Source organism: Podarcis gaigeae, assembly GCF_964106915.1.
Source record: "Podarcis gaigeae genome assembly, chromosome: Z".
Taxonomy (NCBI): Eukaryota; Metazoa; Chordata; class Lepidosauria; order Squamata; family Lacertidae; genus Podarcis; species Podarcis gaigeae.
In genome coordinates, this window is record NC_139691.1 from 33,286,028 (window position 1) to 33,309,214 (window position 23,187).

At 42.7% G+C, this 23,187-nt stretch overlaps 1 protein-coding gene and 1 long non-coding RNA gene across 2 annotated transcripts in view; one reads left to right on the forward strand and one right to left on the reverse strand.

Moving 5' to 3' along the window:
* The window catches only part of BTK (Bruton tyrosine kinase), a 41,258-nt gene extending 20,182 nt beyond the window's left edge, over positions 1-21,076 (forward strand). Inside the window, exons 8-20 of the mRNA XM_083722890.1 lie at positions 586-653; positions 2,815-2,996; positions 4,875-4,937; positions 5,914-5,968; positions 9,187-9,269; positions 10,146-10,273; positions 11,798-11,872; positions 12,197-12,368; positions 13,697-13,913; positions 17,473-17,537; positions 18,713-18,831; positions 19,289-19,446; positions 20,581-21,076. Coding sequence (XP_083579016.1) covers positions 586-653; positions 2,815-2,996; positions 4,875-4,937; positions 5,914-5,968; positions 9,187-9,269; positions 10,146-10,273; positions 11,798-11,872; positions 12,197-12,368; positions 13,697-13,913; positions 17,473-17,537; positions 18,713-18,831; positions 19,289-19,446; positions 20,581-20,652 — 1,457 coding nt within the window. The 3' untranslated portion in view covers positions 20,653-21,076. The remainder of the gene's footprint in view (positions 1-585; positions 654-2,814; positions 2,997-4,874; positions 4,938-5,913; positions 5,969-9,186; positions 9,270-10,145; positions 10,274-11,797; positions 11,873-12,196; positions 12,369-13,696; positions 13,914-17,472; positions 17,538-18,712; positions 18,832-19,288; positions 19,447-20,580) is intronic.
* LOC310837090 lies at positions 9,201-23,071 on the reverse strand. Its single transcript, XR_014560425.1, has 3 exons — positions 22,879-23,071; positions 9,872-10,047; positions 9,201-9,283 (listed from the first exon to the last, which is right to left on the reverse strand). It is a non-coding gene; the product is annotated as an uncharacterized lncRNA (long non-coding RNA).
* Between the last annotated feature and the right edge of the window lie 116 nt (positions 23,072-23,187).

Below are 23,187 nucleotides of genomic sequence, written 5' to 3' on the forward strand. Positions count from 1 at the left end.
TGGGTGGCTCCCAACTGAATGAAGAATAATAATAATAATAATAATAATAATAATAATAATAATAAAGCAATAAAACATCAGACATTAAAAACTTCCCTGGACAGGGCTGCCTTCAGATGTCTTCTAAAAGTCAGACAGTTGTTTATTTCCTTGACATCTGATGGGAGGGCGTCCCACAGGGCAGGTGCCACTACTGAGAAGGCCCTCTGCCTGGTTCCCTGTAACTTCACTTCTAGCAGTGAGGGAACCACCAGAAGGCCTTCAGCGCTGGACCTCAGTGTCTGGGCAGAATGATGGGGGTGGAGACACTCCTTCAGGTATACTGGGCTGAGGCCATTTAGGGCTTTAAAGGTCAGCACCAACACTTTGAATTGTGCTCGGAAACATACTGGGAGCCAATGTAGATCTTTCAGGACCGGTGTTATGTGGTCTCGGCAGCCACTCCCAGTCACCAGTCTAGCTGCCAGAGATCATTGACCAGCGCAACCAAGGCAGTTTCACGTAAAATACACATTTTATACGCATTTTAACTGTAAAAGATGTGGTTTTGGGTGCGTGACGAATAATTTTTCTCTCTAATTGAAGGTTTCAGAAGCGGCCGTTGTCTTCTCAAGCCTGACAAGCCTCTACCACCAACTCCAGAGGAGAACAAGGTATGAGCAGCCAGGATTTGCAATTTTTGTGGTGGGCGGGTTGCACCTTGGGGCAGAGACAGGATTAGGGCAGGGGTGAGGAACCTTCAGCCCATGGACCAATCCTAGCCTTCCAACTGGCCTATTTTGGCCCATGAAGCCATTTCCCTCAAACCACACTAACTTTTTATCACTTGTGACATCATCTGATGGGCATGTTACAGGAAAAATGCGAGGGCTCCCTTGGACAAAACAAAGACACCAACCAGGATAACTTGGAGCAAAACAGCAGCCTGTAGGCTTGGCCTTTATTGAACTGTTGCAACAGGGTATTCCCCTCACGTGCAGGAGAGAGGAAAGACCCAGAAGAATAGTGTGCAAGGTCTTATAAAAACTTTTGAAATTCCCCTCCTCTAGATCAAGCCCACCCCCAGAAACATCATGCATACATTACAGAAAGGAGGGGTTGAGGGAGGAGTTGTGGTGGTAACCTGAGTGTCTTGTCACCTGGCTGGTTCCTCCCTTCCCCCCTCCCCATGAGTCACTTCGAGGAGACAAAGGGGAGCCTGCAGTTTCCTGCCCCCAGAGGGAAGATCTGATCATTGTCCTTTGTTTCAGTCCATGCTGAATCCACTCCCATATGCAAGTTCTTTGTGATCTTGATTGTCTTCTGTCTGGGATCATCAGGGTTGGCATGGGCAGAGCTCCTGTGGATGTGCTGAGACAGTGAAGGGATTATGGCTGACCAGGACTAAGCCACCCCCCTTTGTTAGTTCTTGTCATATGGAGTAAAAATAAAAATGGAACAGTGCAAATCCGATGTATGGTTGATTTTCTATGAATTTATAACAGAAATGTGGCGTATGTAGTGTGTGAGTGTGAAGTTTATACAAACAGAATGATTGGGGTGGGGGGGTTCCTGCTACAGGCAGGAGGGTGGGATTCATTTCTGCCTTGGTTGCACATGCCTGTTCTTATACCCAAGCAGCAGGATTTTGCTGTTCCTTCACCCACTCATCAGCTGACCAGTATGGCAAGGTGGGGGGAGTTAAATCCTACTGAGAACAGACATACCCAGCCAAAGCAAAGGACCAGGTAGCAGGACCTTCTTTGTAGTGGCACCCACCCTTTGGAATGCCCTCCCATCTGATTTCAAGGATATAAGTAATTATACAATCTTTAGAAGACATCTGAAAGCAGCCCAGGACAGGGAAGTTTCTAATGTTTAATGTTTTATTGTGTTTTTGTATTATTATTATTATTTTGTTATTAATGTTTTTGTATGTGTTGGAAGTCACCCAGAGTGGCTGGGACAACCTAACCAGATGGGTGGGGTACATTTATTGTTGTTGTTGTTGTTGTTGTTAAGGCAAGCAGCTCTTTTTTATTTTTTGCAGGCAAGAGGGTCTCCTCCTGCTTGCAGCCATGCTTACACATTGCAGGCTTTTCTTCTTCCTCCCCACCACCTGATAAGGAGTGGAAAAGCAAGGCTTTGCCAATTCTCTACTTGGTTGTTGTGCCCACCTGTCAGAGCTGGCCCGCCAGAAAGTTTCTCCACCACTGTATTAGGGGTAGGCAGCATAGTGCTGTTGAACTCCCATCTCCCATCAACCACAAGCAGAATGGCCAACAGCCAAGGGTAATGGGAGTTGTAGTCCAGCAACATCTCTATGTATGTGCTTCACAAGTTCCTTCCACCTGTTTTTTTAAAAAAGTTTATTTATTTTCATTTGTAACAATTAAACATTTCAACAAAGAAAATGAAACAATTCTTACATATCAGTCTTTGACTTCCCAGACTTCCCTCCTCCTTTTTCTGCGGTTCCATGAATTTATTTTCTTTCTTTCCCCCTGCATATCCCAATTAACTCTATTCTTTTTTCTCATCTAATTCATATATGTTTTAGAAGTTTTTACAACAATCCTGCTAATGTCTTGTTTGCAACACATCTGTAAATATTCAATAAACCATTTCCATTCCTTGCTAAAAAAAAGTTTATTGTCTTGATTTCTTATTCTTCTGGTAAGTTTTGCCGTTTCTGCATAGTCCATTCGTTTCCGTAACCATTCTTCTCTCGTCGGGACTTCTTTCCATCAAGTTCCCTCTACTTGTGATAGGTGCTGAAAGAGCTATCCTGAAAGTCTCATTCTTTTCTTATTTCCTCTCTGAACACTGGCAAAGATGATCAAGAAGCAGTTGCCCCCTGAACCGGTGCCTGGTGGCCAGTCTAGGACAAGGAAAGTCGTGGCTCTCTATGACTATCTCCCAATGACTGAACAGGACCTGGAGCTGCAAAAGGGCAAAGAGTACATTGTCCTGGAGGAGAGCAATGAGTCTTGGTGGAGAGCACAAGACCAGAACGGGTAAGAGACCCAACATAGACAGTAGGGGGGAGAACAGTGCAAGGCCACTGCCAGGAGCCCACCTTCCACTTGCACACCCCCTGTCCCACAGGTGGAGATGAGGGGAAAAGTAGATTTAATTATCATTTAAAGGTGAACCTAACTAATTCACATTTTCTGGGGTGGGGTGGGAATATATGAGAATGGAGTCGGCTGTCCTTCGAAATGTGCACTTCTCATAATTTTGCTGTGCAGATTTGCAGCCAAGTAATATGTGCAAGAATGCACCTACTGGGATAAAGTGTGCATAAACATGCATTTACTAGTGAAGACAACATACAAGGATGCATTATTCTGGGAGAAATTGCTTTGCAAAAAAATGTACCTCTTAGGGAAAATTCAATACAAAGCATGTGTATGTTAGGAGAAAATGTATGGTGCTTGTCATGGACTTGTTGGGTGCAGAGGAATGTTCTGGGAGGAACCAGCTGAGGAACCCCCCAGGGAAGAAGGCTCAGAGCCCGGAGAGTGGTGGTAGGACAACCATGAATGGTCAGAGGGAGAAACCTGAGAGGAGGTGGTGTTGGAAGTTGAAGAGGTAACAGGCCTTATTGAGCAGGGAGAGTCTGTGGCAGAGAGAAGTCCCGAAGCTGGAGCAGGAGAATGGGAAGAGGGAGATCAAGAAGCAGAGATTAATCAGGCTGGTCACAGGTGTTTCTCTCTCCTGATGTGACAAGCTCCCCTCTCTCCTGGTCTCCCAGAACTAGGTGAGGCGTGAAGAGAGGAGAGGAGAGGTTGGCTGTCATAGGTACAGTCTCCGGTTGTTTGGGGAAAGCCCTGGAGAGGAGGGGACAGGGGGCTGTGAGGAGTTTGGGACTTTTAGTCTTGGCAACTGATTTTCATGGAAGACCACCAGGAATGAGCTGCTCTTTTCATTAGGCCTGGCACTCAACAACAACAACAACAACAACAACAACAACAACAACAACAACCAACAATTTATTATTTCTACCCTGCCCATCTGGCTGGGTTTCCCCAGCAACTCTGGGTGGCTTTCAACAGAACATTAAAAACAGAATAAAACTTGAAACGTTAAAAACTTCCCTAAACAGGGCTGCCTTTTAGATGCCATCTAGGGACGCGGGTGGCGCTGTGGGTAAAACCTCAGCGCCTAGGGCTTGTCGATCGCATGGTCGGCGGTTCAAATCCCTGCGGCGGGGCGAGCTCCCGTCGTTCAGTCCCAGCTCCTGCCCACCTAGCAGTTTGAAAGCACCCCTAAGTGCAAGTAGATTAATAGGTACCGCTTTCTAGCGGGAAGGTAAACGGCGTTTCCGTGTGCTGCGCTGGTGCTGGCTCGCCAGAGCAGCTTCGTCATGCTGGCCACGTGACCCGGAAGTGTCTCCGGACAGCGCTGGCCCCCGGCCTCTTAAGTGAGATGGGCGCACAACCCTAGAGTCGGACACGACTGGCCCGTATGGGCAGGGGTACCTTTACCTTTACCTTTAGTCTTCTAAAAATCAGATAGTTGACATTTCCTTGACATCTGGTGGGAGGGTGTCTCACAGGGTGGGCGCCACTACTGAGAAGACCCTCTGCCTGGTTCCTTGTAACCTCACTTCTTGCAGCGAGGGAACTGCCAGAAGGCCCTCGGAGCTGGACCTCAGTGTATGGGCTGAACGATGGGAGTGGAGATGCTCCTTCAGGTATATTGGGCCGAGTTTTGGAGATCATGTTTTTGCTAAAAAAGAGCTGGACTTTCAGCTGAGCCAAAGCATTTGAGCCTGGGACCTTCTGCATGCAAAGTCAGTGCCCTTCCATTGAGCTACAGCCCTTTCCTCTTGGGTTCCTGTCAGTTGCATAGGGTGGCTCATGGTGTTGTTGTTTTCTTTCGCCCTACAGGAAAGAAGGCTACATTCCCAGCAACTATGTCACAGAAACAAAAGATTCTCTGGAGATGTATGAGTGAGTTTCCTTGGAACTGTGGGCCTGAGGGCAGAAGTTAAATATTATGAGAAAAACATAAGAATATTTGTCACTTTGCATTTGTAATAAGATACATTCTGGAGTCTGGAATGGGGGTAGTGATGAGGGGGGAAATGTGTTTGACGAACCTACCAAATCTGCAAATCGAGAACCAAGCATCAGCTCTCCTTCGAAATTCACACTTCTCCAGATTTTATTATGCCATTCTTCTACCAAAGAATGCTTACTAAAATTGCATATAATCATGAAAAGCTCATGTAGACATAGTGGATAATACACAAAAATTGGGGGGTGGGAACGACTTGCAAAATGTTTATCCTAGGCAGAATTGCATATAATAGGAGATAAGCTCCCAAACATACACAGGAATTTTTTGCATAGTGTTTTTTTTTTTTTATAAAAAAAATCACAAATAAATGCAGAAATGGGGCAAACCAAATTTCTGATTAGAAAAAATAGAACAGGAGAAACCAGAATTGACAATGTTGTCTATTCCTCTGTAGTGTTTCATATTTGTAGTAGAGAACCAGTGGCCAGGAAGAGGAGGGCCCTGTCATTTCTGCCTTCTTTTTTGCAAATGCCTCCCATGACAACCCATTTTTCATCCCACCCCCACACCCCTGCTAAGTGGCCGGGGAAAGCAGAAATATGGCAAAGGTGGAACTGGCGTCAAGGGAGAATTGATTTCATGGGGGAGAATCAATGGGTGCAGGAGTGGTTAAGCATCCGTCTCATTTTCCTGACAGCTCATCCCTTACAAAATACTTCCATTGCCCCCAGATTTGCAACCTTGGAGAACACACTTGCCAAGGTACCTAGTAATCTGCCCTGATTGGGTGGGAAATGTTTGAGCTTTATGTTAACATTTCACCCCAAATATAGAGGTTCACCACGTCCCACCTCCCAGCTCTCTTTTTTTCATTTCCTCCCTGGCAAATATTATGTCATGTTTCAGGTGGTATTTGAAAAACATAACTAGAAGGCAAGCAGAGGAACTGCTGAAGCAAGAGGTGAGTGTATAAGTACTTCCTTTCTTCTTTCCTTCCTCTTTCACTGTGAGAGTTAAATTATAAAGTCAGCAGATAATATTAAAAATGCCCAAACGTCAAAGCAGGTTGTCTCAAGATATGGCAAAGAGAAATTTCCAAATTCCTGTGGGAAGGGAAGAAACCTAGGATTAAACACCTGATCTTAATAGACATAAAAGAGAGAGGAGGCTTTTCCTTACCAGACTTAAAACTTTACTATGAGGCAGCCTCTTTCACCTGGCTAAAAGATTGGTGCACGTTGCAGGATCTGGACCTCCTGGACCTGGAAGGTTTTGACAACCGTTGGGGATGGCACGCCTACCTGATATATGGAAAAGTGAAAATTCATAAAAAATTTACCAATCATATAATAAGAAAATCACTCTTTGATGTATGGGAAAAATATAAAGACCTGATGGAGCCTAAAGTCCCGTGGTGGACTTCTCCAATAGAAGCCGTAGCAGTAAAACGGAAAAATACTCAGGAAAGCTGGCAAACATATAAAACACTTCTAAAAAATGAAGATAACCAAATAAAATTAAAAAAAACTTTGAGGAAATAAGAGAACACATCTCAGACTGGTTCCAATACCATCAGTTATTTGAAAAATTTAAATCTGACAAACAAAAGGGGTTCTCAACAGAAATTTCCCGATTCGAATCTGATCTTATAAATTCTAAAAGAAAAACTCTTTCCAAAACGTATCGACTCCTCCTTGACTGGCTAGTCAAGGAGGAGGAGGTAACAGTGGCAATGGTGAGGTGGTCCCAGGATTTTGGCCATTCAATAACCATGGCCCAATGGGAAAATTTATGGAAGATCAATTGGAAATTCACAAATTGTTACACGATTAGAGAGAACTTTCAAAAAAATGCAACATCGATGGTATCTAACACCATGGAAACTTTCAAAAATGTATAGAAATGTGTCAAGTAATTGTTGGAGATGCAGTGAATCAGGAACATTCTACCATATGTGGTGGATATGTAGGAAAATACAGGCATTCTGGGAGAGTATCCATGCAGAACTGCAAAAAATGCTAAAGATCTCTTTCAACAAAAAACCAGAGGCCTACATCCTGGGAATAACAGATTTGGATATTCCACAAAAGAGGAAGGGTATCTTTTTATATGTGACGGCAGCAGCAAGAGTTTTGATCGCAGCAAAATGGAAGAGTAATGAAATCCCCTCTATACAAGATTGGATCCAAAAGCTGACAGAATATGCTGAATTAGATGGTTTATCAGAAAAAATAAAGAACAAATCAAAACAGGAATTTGTTTCAAAATGGGAGGTTTTCAAAGATTATCTGAAAAATAAATATAGTAGTTTAAATTCTGTTGCAGCATTCAAGGAACTTCAGTAATAATTGCAAGGTAGATATAAGAAATTAGATTTATTGAGAATAAGTTAAATTATGTTAAAAGTGTGTATTGGCAAAAAGTAATATGAATTTGAAATATAGGGAGGTTGGGTCTTTAGTGTCAAGACCAATAGATGTTTTATTGTTTGCTAAGAAAATTATGTGCCTATGGTTATTTTTGTAATTTGTGTGTAATTTGGTATTTGTGTTGTTTTTTTCTTGTTGTATAAATAAAAACAATAAAAATGCCCAAACGTATATCTGCCTATATACATAAAATGTAAGGAAGTCATCATGCTGCAGTTCCCATGGGCATGCCAACTTCTGGTGCAACAACCAAATGTCTGGCTGGTAGGTGAGCAAACAATGTGGATGGCAGGCAGCCCAGGGAGCTATTTTACTGAGTGAGGGAAGCACTTCAGAGAGTGAGGTCCTCTTCTCCATTAAACACGGATGTTGAGAGGTGTAACAGAGCAGGCAAGGCACTTCAGAGAGTGGTTTGGCAATCAGCTCTCTGCAGTTCTTCTGTTAAACAGTTCACCTGGCTTGCCTGCCATCCAGGCTACTTATTGCTCACCTTCTGGCCATTCTGTTGTCATGATGGTGACATGCAAAGCATGAGAAACGGGGGAGGAGGGGACTACTACTAATACCCACTTCCTCCAAAAAAATAAAAGAAGAAGAAAACCCGGGGGGGGGGATTGTTACGCCTTTTATATTAATCAGTAATGGGACCACGGGGTTGGACCTTTCCATTCTAATTTTCCATCAGTGTTATCTTTCATGTGGGCATCTGGGGGTGGGGGGAAATGAGCAACAGGGACCTTTCAAAAATATGTGGTTCCACACTCAGGGGCTTTTGAACACACTTCAGTGTCTTTCTGCCAAAAGATGTTAAGCCCTCACTTTTGTTTAGGTTAAAGGTAAAGGTAAGGGGACCCCTGACCATTAGGTCCAGTCATGACCAACTCTGGGGTTGCAGCGCTCATCTCGCTTTACTGGCTGACGGAGCCGGCGTACAGCTTCCGGGTCATGTGGCCAGCATGACTAAGCCACTTCTGGCGAACCAGAGCAGCGCACGGAAACGCCGGTTACCTTCCCCCCGGAGCAGTACCTATTTATCTACTTGCATTTTGACGTGCTTTCAAACTGCTAGGTTGGCAGGAGCAGGGACCGAGCAACGGGAGCTCATATTCGAACCGCCGACCTTCTGATCGGCAAGTCCTAGGCTCTGTGGTTTAACCCACAGCACCACCCACATAGCTGCTTTTCTACCACCCTAATCAAAATGGCAAGGTGTCTGTGAGTCTTTATCAAAAGCAGCAAAAACTGTACACAAAAGTTTAAGCAGATTCTGCAGGAGAGACTGCTCTGCTGCCTTTATAAAACATACCCTAGCATATGGAAATGATCTAGCAAGATGCAGATTAACGCCCTCTTCCATTAACTATGGCTTCAGTGATGGGGGAGGCCCTTTACAGAGTATTTTGTCAAATAACTATTGAAGTGCTTCTACTGACCCTCTTTTAAAAGGGGTTGGGGCAAGCAGTGGGGGGCGGGGATTTGCAAAGGGGAATTTTGGCCAAGCTGTGAGGGGATAGATGAGGAGGTGGGAGAGTTGTAAAGGAAGGGAGGGCAAAGACTGAGGATCCATTAGCAGGGTCAAAACACTAGACATCACTTCTACAGGGTCAAGGACATGCAGGTCCCTGAACCCGCTGCAGTTTGCACTAGGCACATGGTGCTTCTTGCAGCTTACTTCAAAGATCGCTCCTCATTCTCCACCCCCCACCCTGCACATGAAATATTAATGATGTCATCTGCTTCCAAATTTCAGGGCAAAGATGGTGGCTTCATTGTCCGAGACTCCATCAGCAATACAGGAAAATATACAGTCTCTGTGTTTGGCAAGTCATCTGGGTAAGTGTGGCCTGCTGTTGTGGGAACAAGATGACCACGCATTACACTAGTCCTCAGTAAAAACCTCAACAGTAGGACAGATATGAGGATGAGCCTCAGATGGAGGATAGCATCTGTTCTAGCCTGCTCCTGCTGCAACCCGCTAGTTGCTTGCAGCCCTCATCTTCCCTCTGCCTGGCCCCGATACCCCCCTGTACCTTCACAACAATAGATGAAGAGGAAAGAGAGAGATAATGAATGGAAGGTGGGTGAATGGGGTCCATGCTTGTGTCTATGGGCACCTGCTGGAGGTATGTGTGTAATTATATGGGGGATGTGGGTTTTGTGTGCATGAGGAAGATGGAATGGATGGATGGATGGACGATGAAAGGGAGAAAAAGAGAGAAAGGGTTGTCCCTATGCACTTCAGGCTTTGACCCTGCCTAGCACTTCACTCCTGGGGGAATGTGCCCTTTGACTCAATGGATGCTGGTTCATTAGCACACTTGGGAATACTGCCCCACCCACCTCAGTCTCATATTCTGCAACTTTCCTCAGAAAATAGGGACATTCTCTTCGAGTCTGTACCTGACCTGCTCTCATCTGCCTACCTTATTACTCACAACCAGTCAAAGTGTGGCTTTGCTTGTCATTGGCTCTGGCTCCACATATAGCTGCCACCGCTTTGGCTTCAGAAAAGGCTGCTCAGCCCTGTGCTGCCTTGCTTATCCCTTCCATCCTTCTCATGTTATTGCTCTTAACTTGTGCAGCAGTGGTTGAAATCCATCAATGGCATTCCCTGGAATTATCGGTTTTCCTTTAGTCACACATGAGGAGTCATGAACTCCAGAATTCATCATTACCCTACTGGTCACCAATCCACAATTGATTTCACAGGGACCCCCAGGGGATGATCCGCCATTACGTTGTGTGCTCCACACCCCAGAACCAGTATTTCCTGGCAGAGAAGCACCTCTTCAACACCATCCCAGAGCTGATCAACTACCACCAACATAATGCAGCAGGTGAGCAATGAAATGGCTGAGGCACAAAGATACTTGCCAACTTTTACGATGGAGATGGGTGGGGTGGGGTAAGGGGAGGGACAAATGCCAACAGCTTGATAAAGGCAAAGAAGGTCAACAACATATTTTAATTTATTACCCATCCTTTGCCCTAAGATCCCAGGGCAGGTCAAAACAGTTTAAAATGCAGTTTAAAACTGTTTAAAAACTTATAATTAAAAAATGCAAACACAAAAAATAGTGTGGCTCTTGAAAATAAATGTTTACAGAGTATAAAGAGGTAGAAAGAACTCCTACCCCTCAGAGGTTTCTTCCAACATTTGACTGAAATCTGCTCCACTGCAATTTGCACCTGTTGTGTCTTCTCCTGTCCTCTCAAGCAACAAGTTTCTTCCATCATCAGTTGTTTGAAGGCAGTTATCATGCTTCCCCCTTATCTTCTATTCTCCAAATGAAACATGCCCAATTCTTTCAACCATTCCTTTGGGCTTGGTTTCCAGATATCGTCTCATCCAAGTCACTGACCTCTGGAAACGCTCCGTTCTGTCAATGCCTGCATACACACCATACATTTAAAGGACATGGCTTCTCTCAAAGAATCCTGAGAACTGCAGTTTTAGAATAGAATAGACTTTATTTGCGTAGCCGACAGGCCATAGCACCAAAGGACAAACACCGACAAAAATACATTACGAATATAGTTACCATAAAATCTTATGACCTATTAAAACCCTAGGTAGAAGCTGGATTATCATTCATCCATGACCCTCTGTCCCATGGGCGACAGCCTTTTCTCTGATAGATTGTTCCAGGTTGGTTAAGTGAATAGACCAGCCAAATTGAAAGATTATAAATATAAATATAACCTCGGAGGGATGGTCAGGACAGGGAGAAAGATAATAATAACCAGATGCAGATAAATTAATAATCTCAGTACTTAAAACTTGGCAGAGGTAAGCACATTCAAAGCACATTCATAGGACATGCTTTCCCTCAGATACCTCTCGACAAGGTAGTTTACCCCTCACAGATATATAATTCCCAGCAACCTTTAGCAAATCACAGCGCCTATAACTCTTTGGTGGGAGGGTTGTGCTTTAAAGGTAAAGTATGTGCATAACTTGTAGCTGCACAAGGACTAAACTATAGTTCTCATGACTCTTTGAGGGAAGCAATGTGTTTTAAATGCATGGGGGTGTGCACAGCCAGTGTCCTTAAAATGTGGTACCCAGATCTTGACACCATATTCCTGATGTGGCCTGATTCACACAGGATAGAACCAAGCTATTACTCCTCATGTATTGCACACTGTGCTTCTGTTTACACAGCCTAAGATTGCATTAGCATAACTTACACAAGCTGCACAAATTGGGCTAGTCGTCTTGATGCTGAATTCGGATATCTTTAGCATAGAATATATACAGCTCTGTTTATAATATACATGGTAATACAATTTATATTGCTTTGCATCTATATTATTATGAACGCACTACTTCAAAATATAATTGTTTTGATGCACCCTAGGGCTTATTTCCAGACTGAAGTACCCTGTGTCATCACAAAAGAGAACTGCTCCTTCCACGGCAGGACTTGGATATGGTAATATTTAAATGCTCTTCATTTGGGATTTATATGTGTGTTGCACCTTCACCTTTACTGTCTTTCTATTGCTCCCCTGTAGTGAAAGTGGGCTTGGGATAGGTGAACCAAGCAGCTGTTCTTGCTGCTTTCCCCTCTGTATCAGCGGTGGGAAATGTGTTTCCCTCTGGATGTTGTTTGACTACATTTCCCAGCATCCCTGACCTTTAGCCATGCTGACTAGGACTGATGGGAGCTGGAGTCCACAAGTTGCCCAGCCCAGTTCTAAGAATCCTTCTTCCCACAATGATTCACACCTCACACTGTGCTTTGTGTTGATTCTAGGGGCATGGGAGATTGATCCAAAGGACCTAACATTCCTCAAGGAGCTGGGGACAGGGCAATTTGGGGTGGTGAAGCACGGGAAATGGAGAGGCCAGCATGATGTGGCAGTGAAGATGATCAAAGAAGGCTCCATGTCAGAGGATGCATTCATCGAAGAAGCTAAAGTCATGATGTGAGTAGCAAAGAACTTTATATTGGTCTCTTTGTCTGTCTCTCTTTTTCTGGATAGATTCTTATTTCTTCTGGGATAAGGGTGGGGTACATTGAGAACACTGGACTACAAGTCCCTGGGTTGGTGGAAGTTAGAGCCCAGTAACATCTGCAAGGCCACAGTTTCCCCATCCCTGCTTAATTGATGATACCAAGAATTAAGAGCACGTCCATTTATTGAGCAGTCTTTCTGGTTTGCTACCACAAAGATAGCACAGAGGTTTGGTAAATTGAGCATCAAGTCTGGTTTGTTTGTGGGGTAGTTATAAGTCAATAATCATTCATCCTGATTTCTCCGTGCAGTGGTTTTGCATCTTCCCTGTCATTCCACACTTTTGGGTACATTTCACCGTCACTTTCTTAAACAGCAAAATGCCTTTCTTTTAGTAAGGAGGATTTGTTGCTTCAGCATGAGAGAGGACTTTTATGCATTTTTAACTTTGCAAACTGAAATGTCCTTGTACTGTATGTGCTTGAAGCCCTCCCACAGAATACTGACAGTCTGAAGGTACCCTAAATCTGCTGTCTTCTGCATGAAAAACATGTGCTGAGAGACTGAAAGGGAACCAAACGAGCATTTAGCCCACCCACTCCTGTCAAATCTCCCATTTATTGGTTCCTCCACAGGCACAGCTATTACAGCCAGAGTCATCACCCCAAATGACTCAAATCAAAACACACAAAGTTATCCACAGTCTTTTTGAAAACCACAGGGATAGAGAACTTGTGCTCCTCCAGATGTCACTGGACTTCAGCTCCCATCAGCCCAAGTCAACATGGCCAGTGGCCAAGGATAATGGGAACTATAGTCTGCCAAAATCTGGAGGGCAACAGGTTCCCCATCCTGGAAACAGCAGAACATGGTTGTTGTTTTTTTTAACATTTACTTGTGCTCTTGTGGAGAATAATAATAAATGAAAATGGGAAGGTCCATAGCCCAGTGACAGAATATTTGCTTTCATGGCAGAATACCCCCATGGCAACTCCCAAGTAGAGCTAACAGAGACACCTGTCTCAAATTATCTAGAGCCACTGCCAGTCTTCGTAGAGAATTCTGAGGTATAAATGGACCAATGATGATTTTTCTTCCCCTAGAGTACTGTGGAGAATCTCAAGAGGCAGCTCTGCATTCTGCCGCCAAGTTACTGGGAATCACAAGGGGGAAGAGTGCTGTTGTACTCAAATCCTGCTTTTAGGGCTTCCCAGAGACATCCTGTTGGTAAGGATGCTGAACTAGATGAGCCTTTGGCAAGCCTCTTCTTATGTTCTTATGATGTTTTCTCACTCCAGGAACCTCTCACACGAGAAGCTAGTGCAGCTGTTTGGAGTCTGCACGAAGGAGAGGCCAATACTGATCGTCACCGAGTACCTCTCCAAAGGTTGCCTCTTGACTTACCTGCGGGACACTCGGCGGTCCCTCCAGGGCACGGAGCTTCTAGAGATGTGCAAGGATGTCTGTGAGGCCATGGGGTATCTGGAATCCAAGCAGTTCCTGCACAGAGACCTGGTAGGTGATTGCTTTTCAACTGCTCCATATACCCCTGCCATCTGAAGTAAATTGGGGGGAGAATAGGCCTAATAGGGAGAAGGCCTCCTTGTTAGTAGCACCCTGGCTATGGAATAACTTCCCCAGAGAAGAACACCTGCTTGTTTTTGGTTTTTTTAAAATAATTTTTATTGCTTTTTAACATACATACATATCACAAACATACTTACACAGCCAAGAAAAAAGAAGAAGAAGAAAAAAAGAAAAAAAGAAAAACAAAACAAAACATGTAATACATAAAAACATAGGCAACTCAACTTACATTGACAAACACTGATCGACTTCCCTTTATCTCGATTTCGGAAAAAAGTTGTCTTATTTTTTTTTTTATCTGCAGTGTCTCATTCTTCAAGCAATTTTTACGTAGTAAGCGTTATCTCATACCTACTGTGATTTTTACAAATATATATTTGTTTTTTATCAACATTTTTATTTTCCTTTTATTTCTATTTCCATATATATCCTGAATTTATCCCATTCATTTTTAAATTTAATACTTTTTTGATTTCTTATTTTCTGTGTCAATTTTGCCAGTTCTAAATAATCAAATAATTTAGATTGCCACTCTATTATTGTTGGGGTTTTAGACGTTTTCCAATACTGTGCTATGAGGGTTCTGGCAGCCACTGTTGCGTATAGGAAAAATGTTTTATCTTCCTTTTTGATTTCTTCACCAATTATCCCCAGGAGGAAGGCTTCAGGTTTTTTGCTAAAGGTGTATTTGAGGACTTTTTAAAATTCATTATAGATAGATTCCCAAATTTTTTTAAGTATCTCACATGACCACCACATATGTATAAAGTCGCCCTCCTTACTCTTGCATTTCCAACACATTTTATCACCTGTTTTATAAATTTTATCCAATTTTACCGGCGTCATGTACCATCTGTACATCATCTTATACATGTTCTCCTTGAGTGTTGTACATGCCGTGAAGTTCATACCTTTACACCATAAAGCCTTCCATTTATCAAACTCTATATTATATCCTAAATCTACTGCCCACTTCACCATCACCTCCTTCACTTCCTCATCTTTGGTGTCCCACTCAAGTAACTGGCTGTACATTTTTGATAGTAATTTTGTTCTTCCTTCTATTATTTCAATCTGAAATCTAGATTTCTTCTCATTTATCCCAATCTTTTTATCTTCCATCCACATGGAATTAATTTGGTGATATTGAATCCAGCCAGTCAACTTATTTTTTATTTCTTCATATGGTCTAATTCTCCACCCGGATTCTTTTTTAACTAATAAATCCTCATATGTCCATCTTTCCCCTTCAGTGTTTATTTTCTTTTTTGTCAAGATATTGATTGATGATAACCACCAGGGGGTTTTCTGTTCCAATAATTTTTTGTTCCTTTCCCACACTTCTAATAGTGGCCCTCTAATAATATGGTTAGAAAAATCTTTATGTTTCTTTCCTTTATTCCGCCACAGATAGGCATGCCATCCAAATCTTAAATTAAAACCCTCTAGATCTAACAAATCTTTATTTTTAATGACAATCCATTCTTTTACCCAACAAAGGAATGCTGCTTCATAATATAACTGTAAATTTGGGACCGCAAATCCCCCCCTGTCCTTTTGATCCGTGAGCAATTTGAATTTAATCCTTGGTCTTTTTCCTTGCCAAATAAATTTAGAGAGTAGTCTCTGCCAATCTTTAAATAGTGAAGTTCCCCTAATTATCGGTAAATTTTGGAATAAAAAGAGTAATTTTGGTAATAGATTCATTTTGATCGCAGCCATTCTCCCCAACCAAGAGAGGTGTATTCTATTCCAAGTGTCCAAGTCCTTTGTTATTTCTTTCCATGTGTTCTTGTAGTTATTTTCAATCAGGTTTATGTTCTTCATGGTTAACCAGATTCCGGGGTATTTTCCTTTTTTGGCAATTTTAATCCCAGTTTGAGTTTCGAGATCATTTTTTGTCTTTTCTTCCAGATTTTTGGTCATTATTTTGGTTTTTGCTCTGTTCAATTTAAAACCAGATAGTTTTCCAAATTCCTCTAGTAGTTCCAATACTTTGCCAACACTCTTTTTTGGGTCTTCCAGCGACAACATAAGATCATCAGCATATGATTTCAATTTGTGTTCTTTCACTCCAATTTTTATACCACGGATCTCTTGAGTTTTCCTTATCTTATTTGTAATTATCTCTAGCACCATAATGAACAGTAACGGAGACAGAGGGCACCCCTGTCGAGTACCTTTCGCTATCTTGAACGGATCTGTCAAATTGTTATTTATGATTAGTCTAGCACTTTGTTGTGTATAAATCGCTTTAATTCCTTCCAGGAATGTGCCCTCTATCCCCGACCTTTCCAAACATTTTATCATGAAAACCCAAGACACATTATCAAATGCCTTTTCGGCGTCAACGAACATTAAAACTGCTGGAATTTCATTATGGCATTCTAAATATTCAATGATGTCTATTGTATGTCTTATGTTGTCTTTAATTTGTCTAATGGGTAGGAAACCGGCTTGGTCAGTATGGATGAGATTACTCAGACACTTTTTAAGTCGGTGTGCCATTATATCGGCAAAGATCTTATAATCATTATTCAATAATGAGATCGGTCTGTAGTTCTTGATGTTAAGTTTATCTGAATCTGGTTTCGGAATCAATGTGATGTATGCTTCTTTCCAGGATGTTGGTATTTTTCCTCCTCTTAATATCTCATTCATTACATCACATAACAACGGTGTTATATATTCTTCTAGGGTCTTGTAATACTTGGCAGATAACCCATCTGGGCCTGGGGCTTTTCCCAGTTTCATCCTCTTAATTGCCTCTCTAATTTCCTCTGCTTTTATAGGTTTATTTAAAGCATTTCTTTCCTCTTCCGATATGTTATTTGGGCTATTTTCTTCTAGATATTTTTCTATACCTGTTAAGTCTTCTTCTTCTATTTTATATAGCTTTTCATAGAATTTAAGGAAATTCTTTTTTATTTCGCTGGGGTCCTCTAGCACTTGTTCTTCCACTTTTATTTTGTTGATAAGACTGAGTTTTCTCCTGCACCTGCTTGTTGATTGAGCTCTTTCCCTCACATTTTGAACAGAATGTATTATTATTTTTAGAAAAATCTGGCCTCTCAGTGCTGTGAACCAAGTCTTATTTTATCTTCTCTGCTGCTGATTGGAAAAGTGGAACATAGGAAACTTCATTTTACCCACTCAGACCACTGGCCTATGCAGCTCTGTGTTGTCTACACTGATTGGCAGCAGCTCTCGTGTTTCAGGTGGGGGACACGCCCTGCCCTACCTGGAGGTGCTGGGGACTGATCCTGAGACCTTCCGCATACAAAGCAGATGCTCTACCGCTGAGCAATGGCCCTGGGTTTTGTGCTTTTTCTCTGCTAGAAAGGAGGTCTTCCTGCCGCATTCTGTTTTTTTATTGCATTTGTAATAACTGTATTTTGTAAGTTACTGTTGTTGTGTTTTATTCCTGCTCTGGTAGCCACCCAGCTAAAGTATGTTGAGACCATATTCTCTTTTATCTCTGCCACAGGCTGCTCGCAACTGTTTGATCAGTGAACAAGGTGTTGTCAAAGTCTCGGATTTTGGCCTCTCCAGGTCAGTTTGTGTGCATATGCGTGTGTAGGAAGCTGAGGTTGCTTAGCTTTTTCTCTGTTTAACTTTGTATATGCCTTTTTTCTTATTCCCTTTCCCATTATGACTGTCATTCTATTGTTCCTCCTCAGCCTCTTTGTTTGCATCCTTCACTGCAGCTACCATTTCGGACTACCTCTTTTTATTTTAGGTTTAACAACTGATTAAACAACTCTTAGTCGGTTATTATTATTTAAGACATAAAGTGCTCAACGTTTCCTAAGCATGGCACATACATTAAAATACTGTAGAAGACAGCCCTGCCCAGAGGCCCACAATCTGACATGATACAAAGGAAAAATAAATGAGGAGGGAAGAGGAAAGCTAGCACTGGAGCTGCTGCTCCTTCTCCGGACAATGGTGTGAGGGAAGGCAGGCTGGTCTCTCGCCAGCCATGATATTCTTACTGAGAAGCAGGAGGTGCTCACCTAGCTCATAAGAGCCTTAGTTGTTTGTTTAAGTGCACAAACTTGCAAATGATAAGATACAACAGTTTTAATGGTTTTGACAAAAAGCATAGATAATGTCTTTTCAAGGAAGCATTTGGCGTGGTTTGCAGTGCAATCCTATTAACTCAGAAGCTGCATTTGAGTTTAGTAGAGCTTACTCCTAGGCAAGTGTATAGCAGGGAAGGGCAATCCTTTTCAACCCAAAGGTCACATTTCCTACTGGCCAGCCTTCTTGGAGTCTCCTAGCCACAGAAGTCAGTTTCTTTTTTTCCATAGTGGATGTGTTGTACCAGAGTGAAAGAGCACTTCTGTTATGCAAACTTAAATTTCCTCTATGTGAGTGAATGTCTCCAACAACATACTGATAATCCGAAGGCAACCTTTTCTGCTTAAGAGAGTCTTGGGGGAAGGCACTTTAAAAGGATAGGATAATGATCGACTGATGGGAAGACATATAATTTCCATGCAAACAAATCAGGATGAATGCAGGTTCTTGTATAACCTTCCTGCAAACAAGTAAGAATGGATGTGCATTGCTCAGTAAAGAGCAAACATTGTTTAATCTCCACAGAAGCTTTGTGCACACAAATTGGAATGAATGTTCAACCTGAGGAGCTTTTAGGCTTTCAGGAAGCACAAGATCCTGTAAGGCAACATATAAACTAGCACAACCAAAATCTGTCTACACAGGTACGTCTTGGATGATGACTACATTAGCTCTATGGGATCCAAATTTCCTGTCCGGTGGTCCCCTCCAGAGGTTCTTTTGTACAGCAAGTTCAGCAGCAAATCGGACATTTGGGCTTTTGGTGAGCTGAAATTGTGTACCACTGATGTAGAACCTGGAATAGCCAGAGGATGAACTTTCTATAGCAGTAGATTTAAGGACAGGCAAATGAACGGAACCCTACCTGAAATAGGGAAGGCATTAAGAGCACTGTGCTGATGTGACTTGCAGGCCCCAGAATAGATGTGAGGGCTAGGCCTTTAAGAATTCACAGTAGATCCTAGGGATAGGGAACAGTGTTCATAGGGCTTTGGGGTATATTTATACATTGCCATATCTGACTATAAATACAAAACAAGGAGACACTGGAGCTTAAACAGTAGAGACTTAAGAGGTGCTAAAGGACTGTAATCAATCCTCCATTTTTTTTGCCATGGCCCATTAGGAGGCAGCTTCCATGTAGAACACAGAGGTCACCCCAAGATAAGGGGTTGAGCCAATGATTCCAAGTTCCATTATGGTGCTTTCCTGACTGACAGGTGTCCTGATGTGGGAGATTTACACCTTGGGGAAGATGCCCTACGAGAGGTTTAGCAACAGCGAGACCACTGAGCATGTGACCAAAGGGCTGCGTCTCTATCGCCCCCAGCTGGCCTCTGAGAGAGTCTATGCCATCATGTACAGCTGTTGGCATGAGGTAAGGCTTCGTGTAAACTGCCCCAGTTGCTTGCTTATTTATTAGCAATACTTGCATGTCACCCAGTAATGATGTTCTCTCTTTTTACCATAAATCAGGAACTGTAAATGGTAAAATGCAATAACTCCAGTTATTGCCAGACCCTGGGACCGCTGGAGGATTGGTGGCTCCTCTTGGCAATCCGTGTGGTGCACGCTGGGTCACAAGTCACTCCTTGTCCCCAGGATCCGGGCAACTGAGCCTCCTGCCTGGCTTGCCAAACTGTTATAAGAAAAACTGCTCCCTTTCCCTTATGAGGTATTATGGAGCCCACATAGAGTCCTTAAGTGGGTTCCCTATTGGTAGGAGAAAATAACAGAGGCCAACCAGAGTATATTGAGAAGCAAAGCGGCTAGTAAACCTGATCTTTATTAAAGGAACTGCTGCAGCAGGTTCCCCACTCACCACATACAGGAGGGAGGAGAACCCTGAACAATGGTGCGCAAGCCCAAGACATCATACATACATTGCAGAAGGAGGCGGTCTACAGCAGAAATCCTACCCGCCCGAATACCTGATAATGGTCACTGATTGCATTACCTGGGCAGTCTGGCCTTTCTTTTGTGATGGTTAATACTTTAGTTCCTGAATCCAGGTCACAGGCTCACCCTATTCATACACAAATACATCCTTAAGACAGGATTTGCAAGCAAAAAGACAATGGGAAGGCTTTCTCCCTTTCCCTTCCTTACTGCAGAGGAGTATTTGGGGTCATTGGGACAGTCAAAATGGCTTCAGGATTGCTCTCCCATACTATACTACACATGGTTCATATATTTAGATATGTGTGCATTTATGAATATTTATTCTTTATTAAAGTTTTTATAACACAGGGGTTTTGTTGCTTGAAACAGAGCAGGATTCATTGTTTTTGCTGTTGTTAGATGAGCATCCTTATAAACTTTGGTTTTATTGTATTTTTGTTCTATTTGTTTTTAAATAACTGACAAGCTTTTGGTATTTTATATGAATTGCCTGGATACATTTTTGTAGAAAGCAATGGATAAATGTAATAAATAATGGTACATTAATGTCTCTTAAGTAAACAACCTTATTGGTATAAGCTTTCCCCTCTTTTCTGTTCTTTTGCTCCAGAAAGCAGATGAGCGTCCCACCTTCCAAGTCCTTCTGAACCTCATTTTGGATTTAGCAAATGAAGACCCCTGAACTGCCACCATCCAATCGCTCTTTTACTATGTACTGCTTATTTTTGTATGTTCGCTCCAGAATTTCTAGATGGACAATGAATGGCTGGATCTACATCATGACAAAAGTAACTGGATCTATCAGACAATACCAGATTCTTTTCGTCTGCCTCACGTGTAATAACTGGCTTGTATCTGAATTCACTGAAGTGCTAAAGAAGATCTAACTTATGGCAGCAAGTGCTGGCTGGGTACTATTTTCCTCTTCAGCAGAGTAAATCCCTTTTGATGTAGTATCATAGCTCTCTACCTGTAACTTGAAATGGCATTATGGGATTCAAATAATTTTTCAAGGATGATGTCATTGTTTGGAAACTTGTTTTGCTATGATGAAATAACAATTACAAGAAATAATATGAAAATGAAATATATAAAAGGGAAATATACCCAATTGCTTATCATATTTCCTAGATACTTCTACCACCACATCTTCCTACCCTTTCCAGTCACCCAGTCCTCTGCCATGTGCTTTCAATGGCCCAAGATGCAAATTTATTTATTTAGGTTAACATTTTGTTTAAAAGGTTGAATTTACAGTTACACTCATGCACTCACACATTCCCCATCCCATAAATTAGATTTGGTATGCTGATAAATATTCCACCGTGGCCCTTCTGCTGCAAAAGGAAGGGGGAAATCTCAACAAGGGGATGTGAATAAACTGAGGCTCCACTCCAGGATAATAAAGGGTTTTTAGAAACAAAATAAAAAAAATCCTTCCAGTAGCACCTTAGAAACCAACTAAGTTTGTTATTGGTATGAGCTTTCGTGTGCATGCACACTTCTTCAGATACTTCAGGTATCTGATGAAATGTGAATGCACACCAAAGCTTACACCCAGAGCAAACTTAGTTGGTCTCTAAGATGCTACTGGACAATTTTAAAATTTATTTCGACTGCATCAGACCAACACGGCTACTTACCTGAATTTAGGACATTAGTGAGGGGAGGTGTGTGGCCCTCCAGATGTTCTAATTAAATTATTAATACTAATTGTCAATCAGAATTTGGTATCAAATTGATATGTGGGAGGGACAAAGCAATGTGTAAGACTTCTGGTAAGATCAGTCACAGCAAAATCAGCGTAATGTTAATGATTTTTATGCAAGAAAACACTACACGGCGAAGCTCTACACAGGAAGGAAAAGGATGTCATAGAATGTGTTGTGGACTGAGCCTCTTTTTCCTCATGGGACAGATACTATGCCCACAATGTGTGTGTTGCAGGATGTGTGAGGGGGAAGGCTGAGTGGTTTACAACAACCCTGCAACATATTTGAGAGTGATGACAGAGAAGGCTGGGGAAGGGTTGGAGGCAGTAGCTTAAAACATCAATGTAATGTAGCTCACTTCTCCCTGCATTGCACGGAGCAGAGATGAGGTTGAGAGAGAGAGAGGCTTACATCTCCCACATTGCAGGATGCTAGGTGTGTGTTGAGGGTCACAGCCAGAATTAATGGGTGCCCTGAGGGCCGTTATCTCTGCATTGCAGTGCAGTGAAGTGGGGGCAGAGGGTGTTTTGTGACATCTCTGCTGCAAACAGCTGCAGACAAGACATCTTGGGTTATGAATTCACTCCATTCGCAGAGATCTCCAATAATGCTCTTTAGGACATAAATTAAAAAATTGTCCAATAGCACCTTTGTTGTTTAGTCGTTTAGTCGTGTCCGACTCTTTGTGTCCCCATGGACCAGAGCACTCCAGGCACTCCTGTCTTCCACTGCCTCCTGCAGTTTGGTCAGACTCATGCTGGTAGCTTTGAGAACACTATCCAACCATCTCGTCCTCTGTCGTCCCCTTCTCCTTGTGCCCTCCATCTTTCCTAACATCAGGGTCTTTTCCAGGGAGTCTTCTCTTCTCATGAGGTGGCCAGAGTATTGGAGTCTCAGCTTCAGGATCTGTCCTTCCAGTGAGCAATCAGGGCTGATTTCCTTCAGAATGGAGAGGTTTGATCTTTTTGCCATCCATGGGACTCTCAAGAGTCTCCTCCAGCACCATAACCCGAAAGCATCCTTTATGGTCCAGCTCTCACTTGTTCTGGGTATAAGCTTTTGTGTGCATGCACACTTCATCATGCACACGAAAGCTTACACTCAGAACAAACTTTGTTGGTCTCTAAGGTGCTACTGGATAATTTTTTAATTTTTAAAATTTATTTCGACTGCGTCAGACCAACACGGCTACCTACCTGAATTTAGGACATTAGTGAGGGGAGGTGCGTGACCTTTCAGATGTTCTAATTAAATTATTAATGCTAATTGTAGTAACTCTATACGCTTTTTCCTGGGAGCTGCATCATGTCTCTTCCTTCTGAGTAGGCGCGCGTGAAGCCGAGCTGCAGAACCCACCGGGTTCTTCTTGCCCGATGGCAACTCTACACGCCCCCCCCCATGCCGTAGCTCTATGGCCTCTCGCGCGCGTACAGCTCCGCCCACCGCCGGAAAGAGGAAGCGCTCTCGGGGATGAAGCCTTACTCGCGCGGTGCACTCTGGAAGCG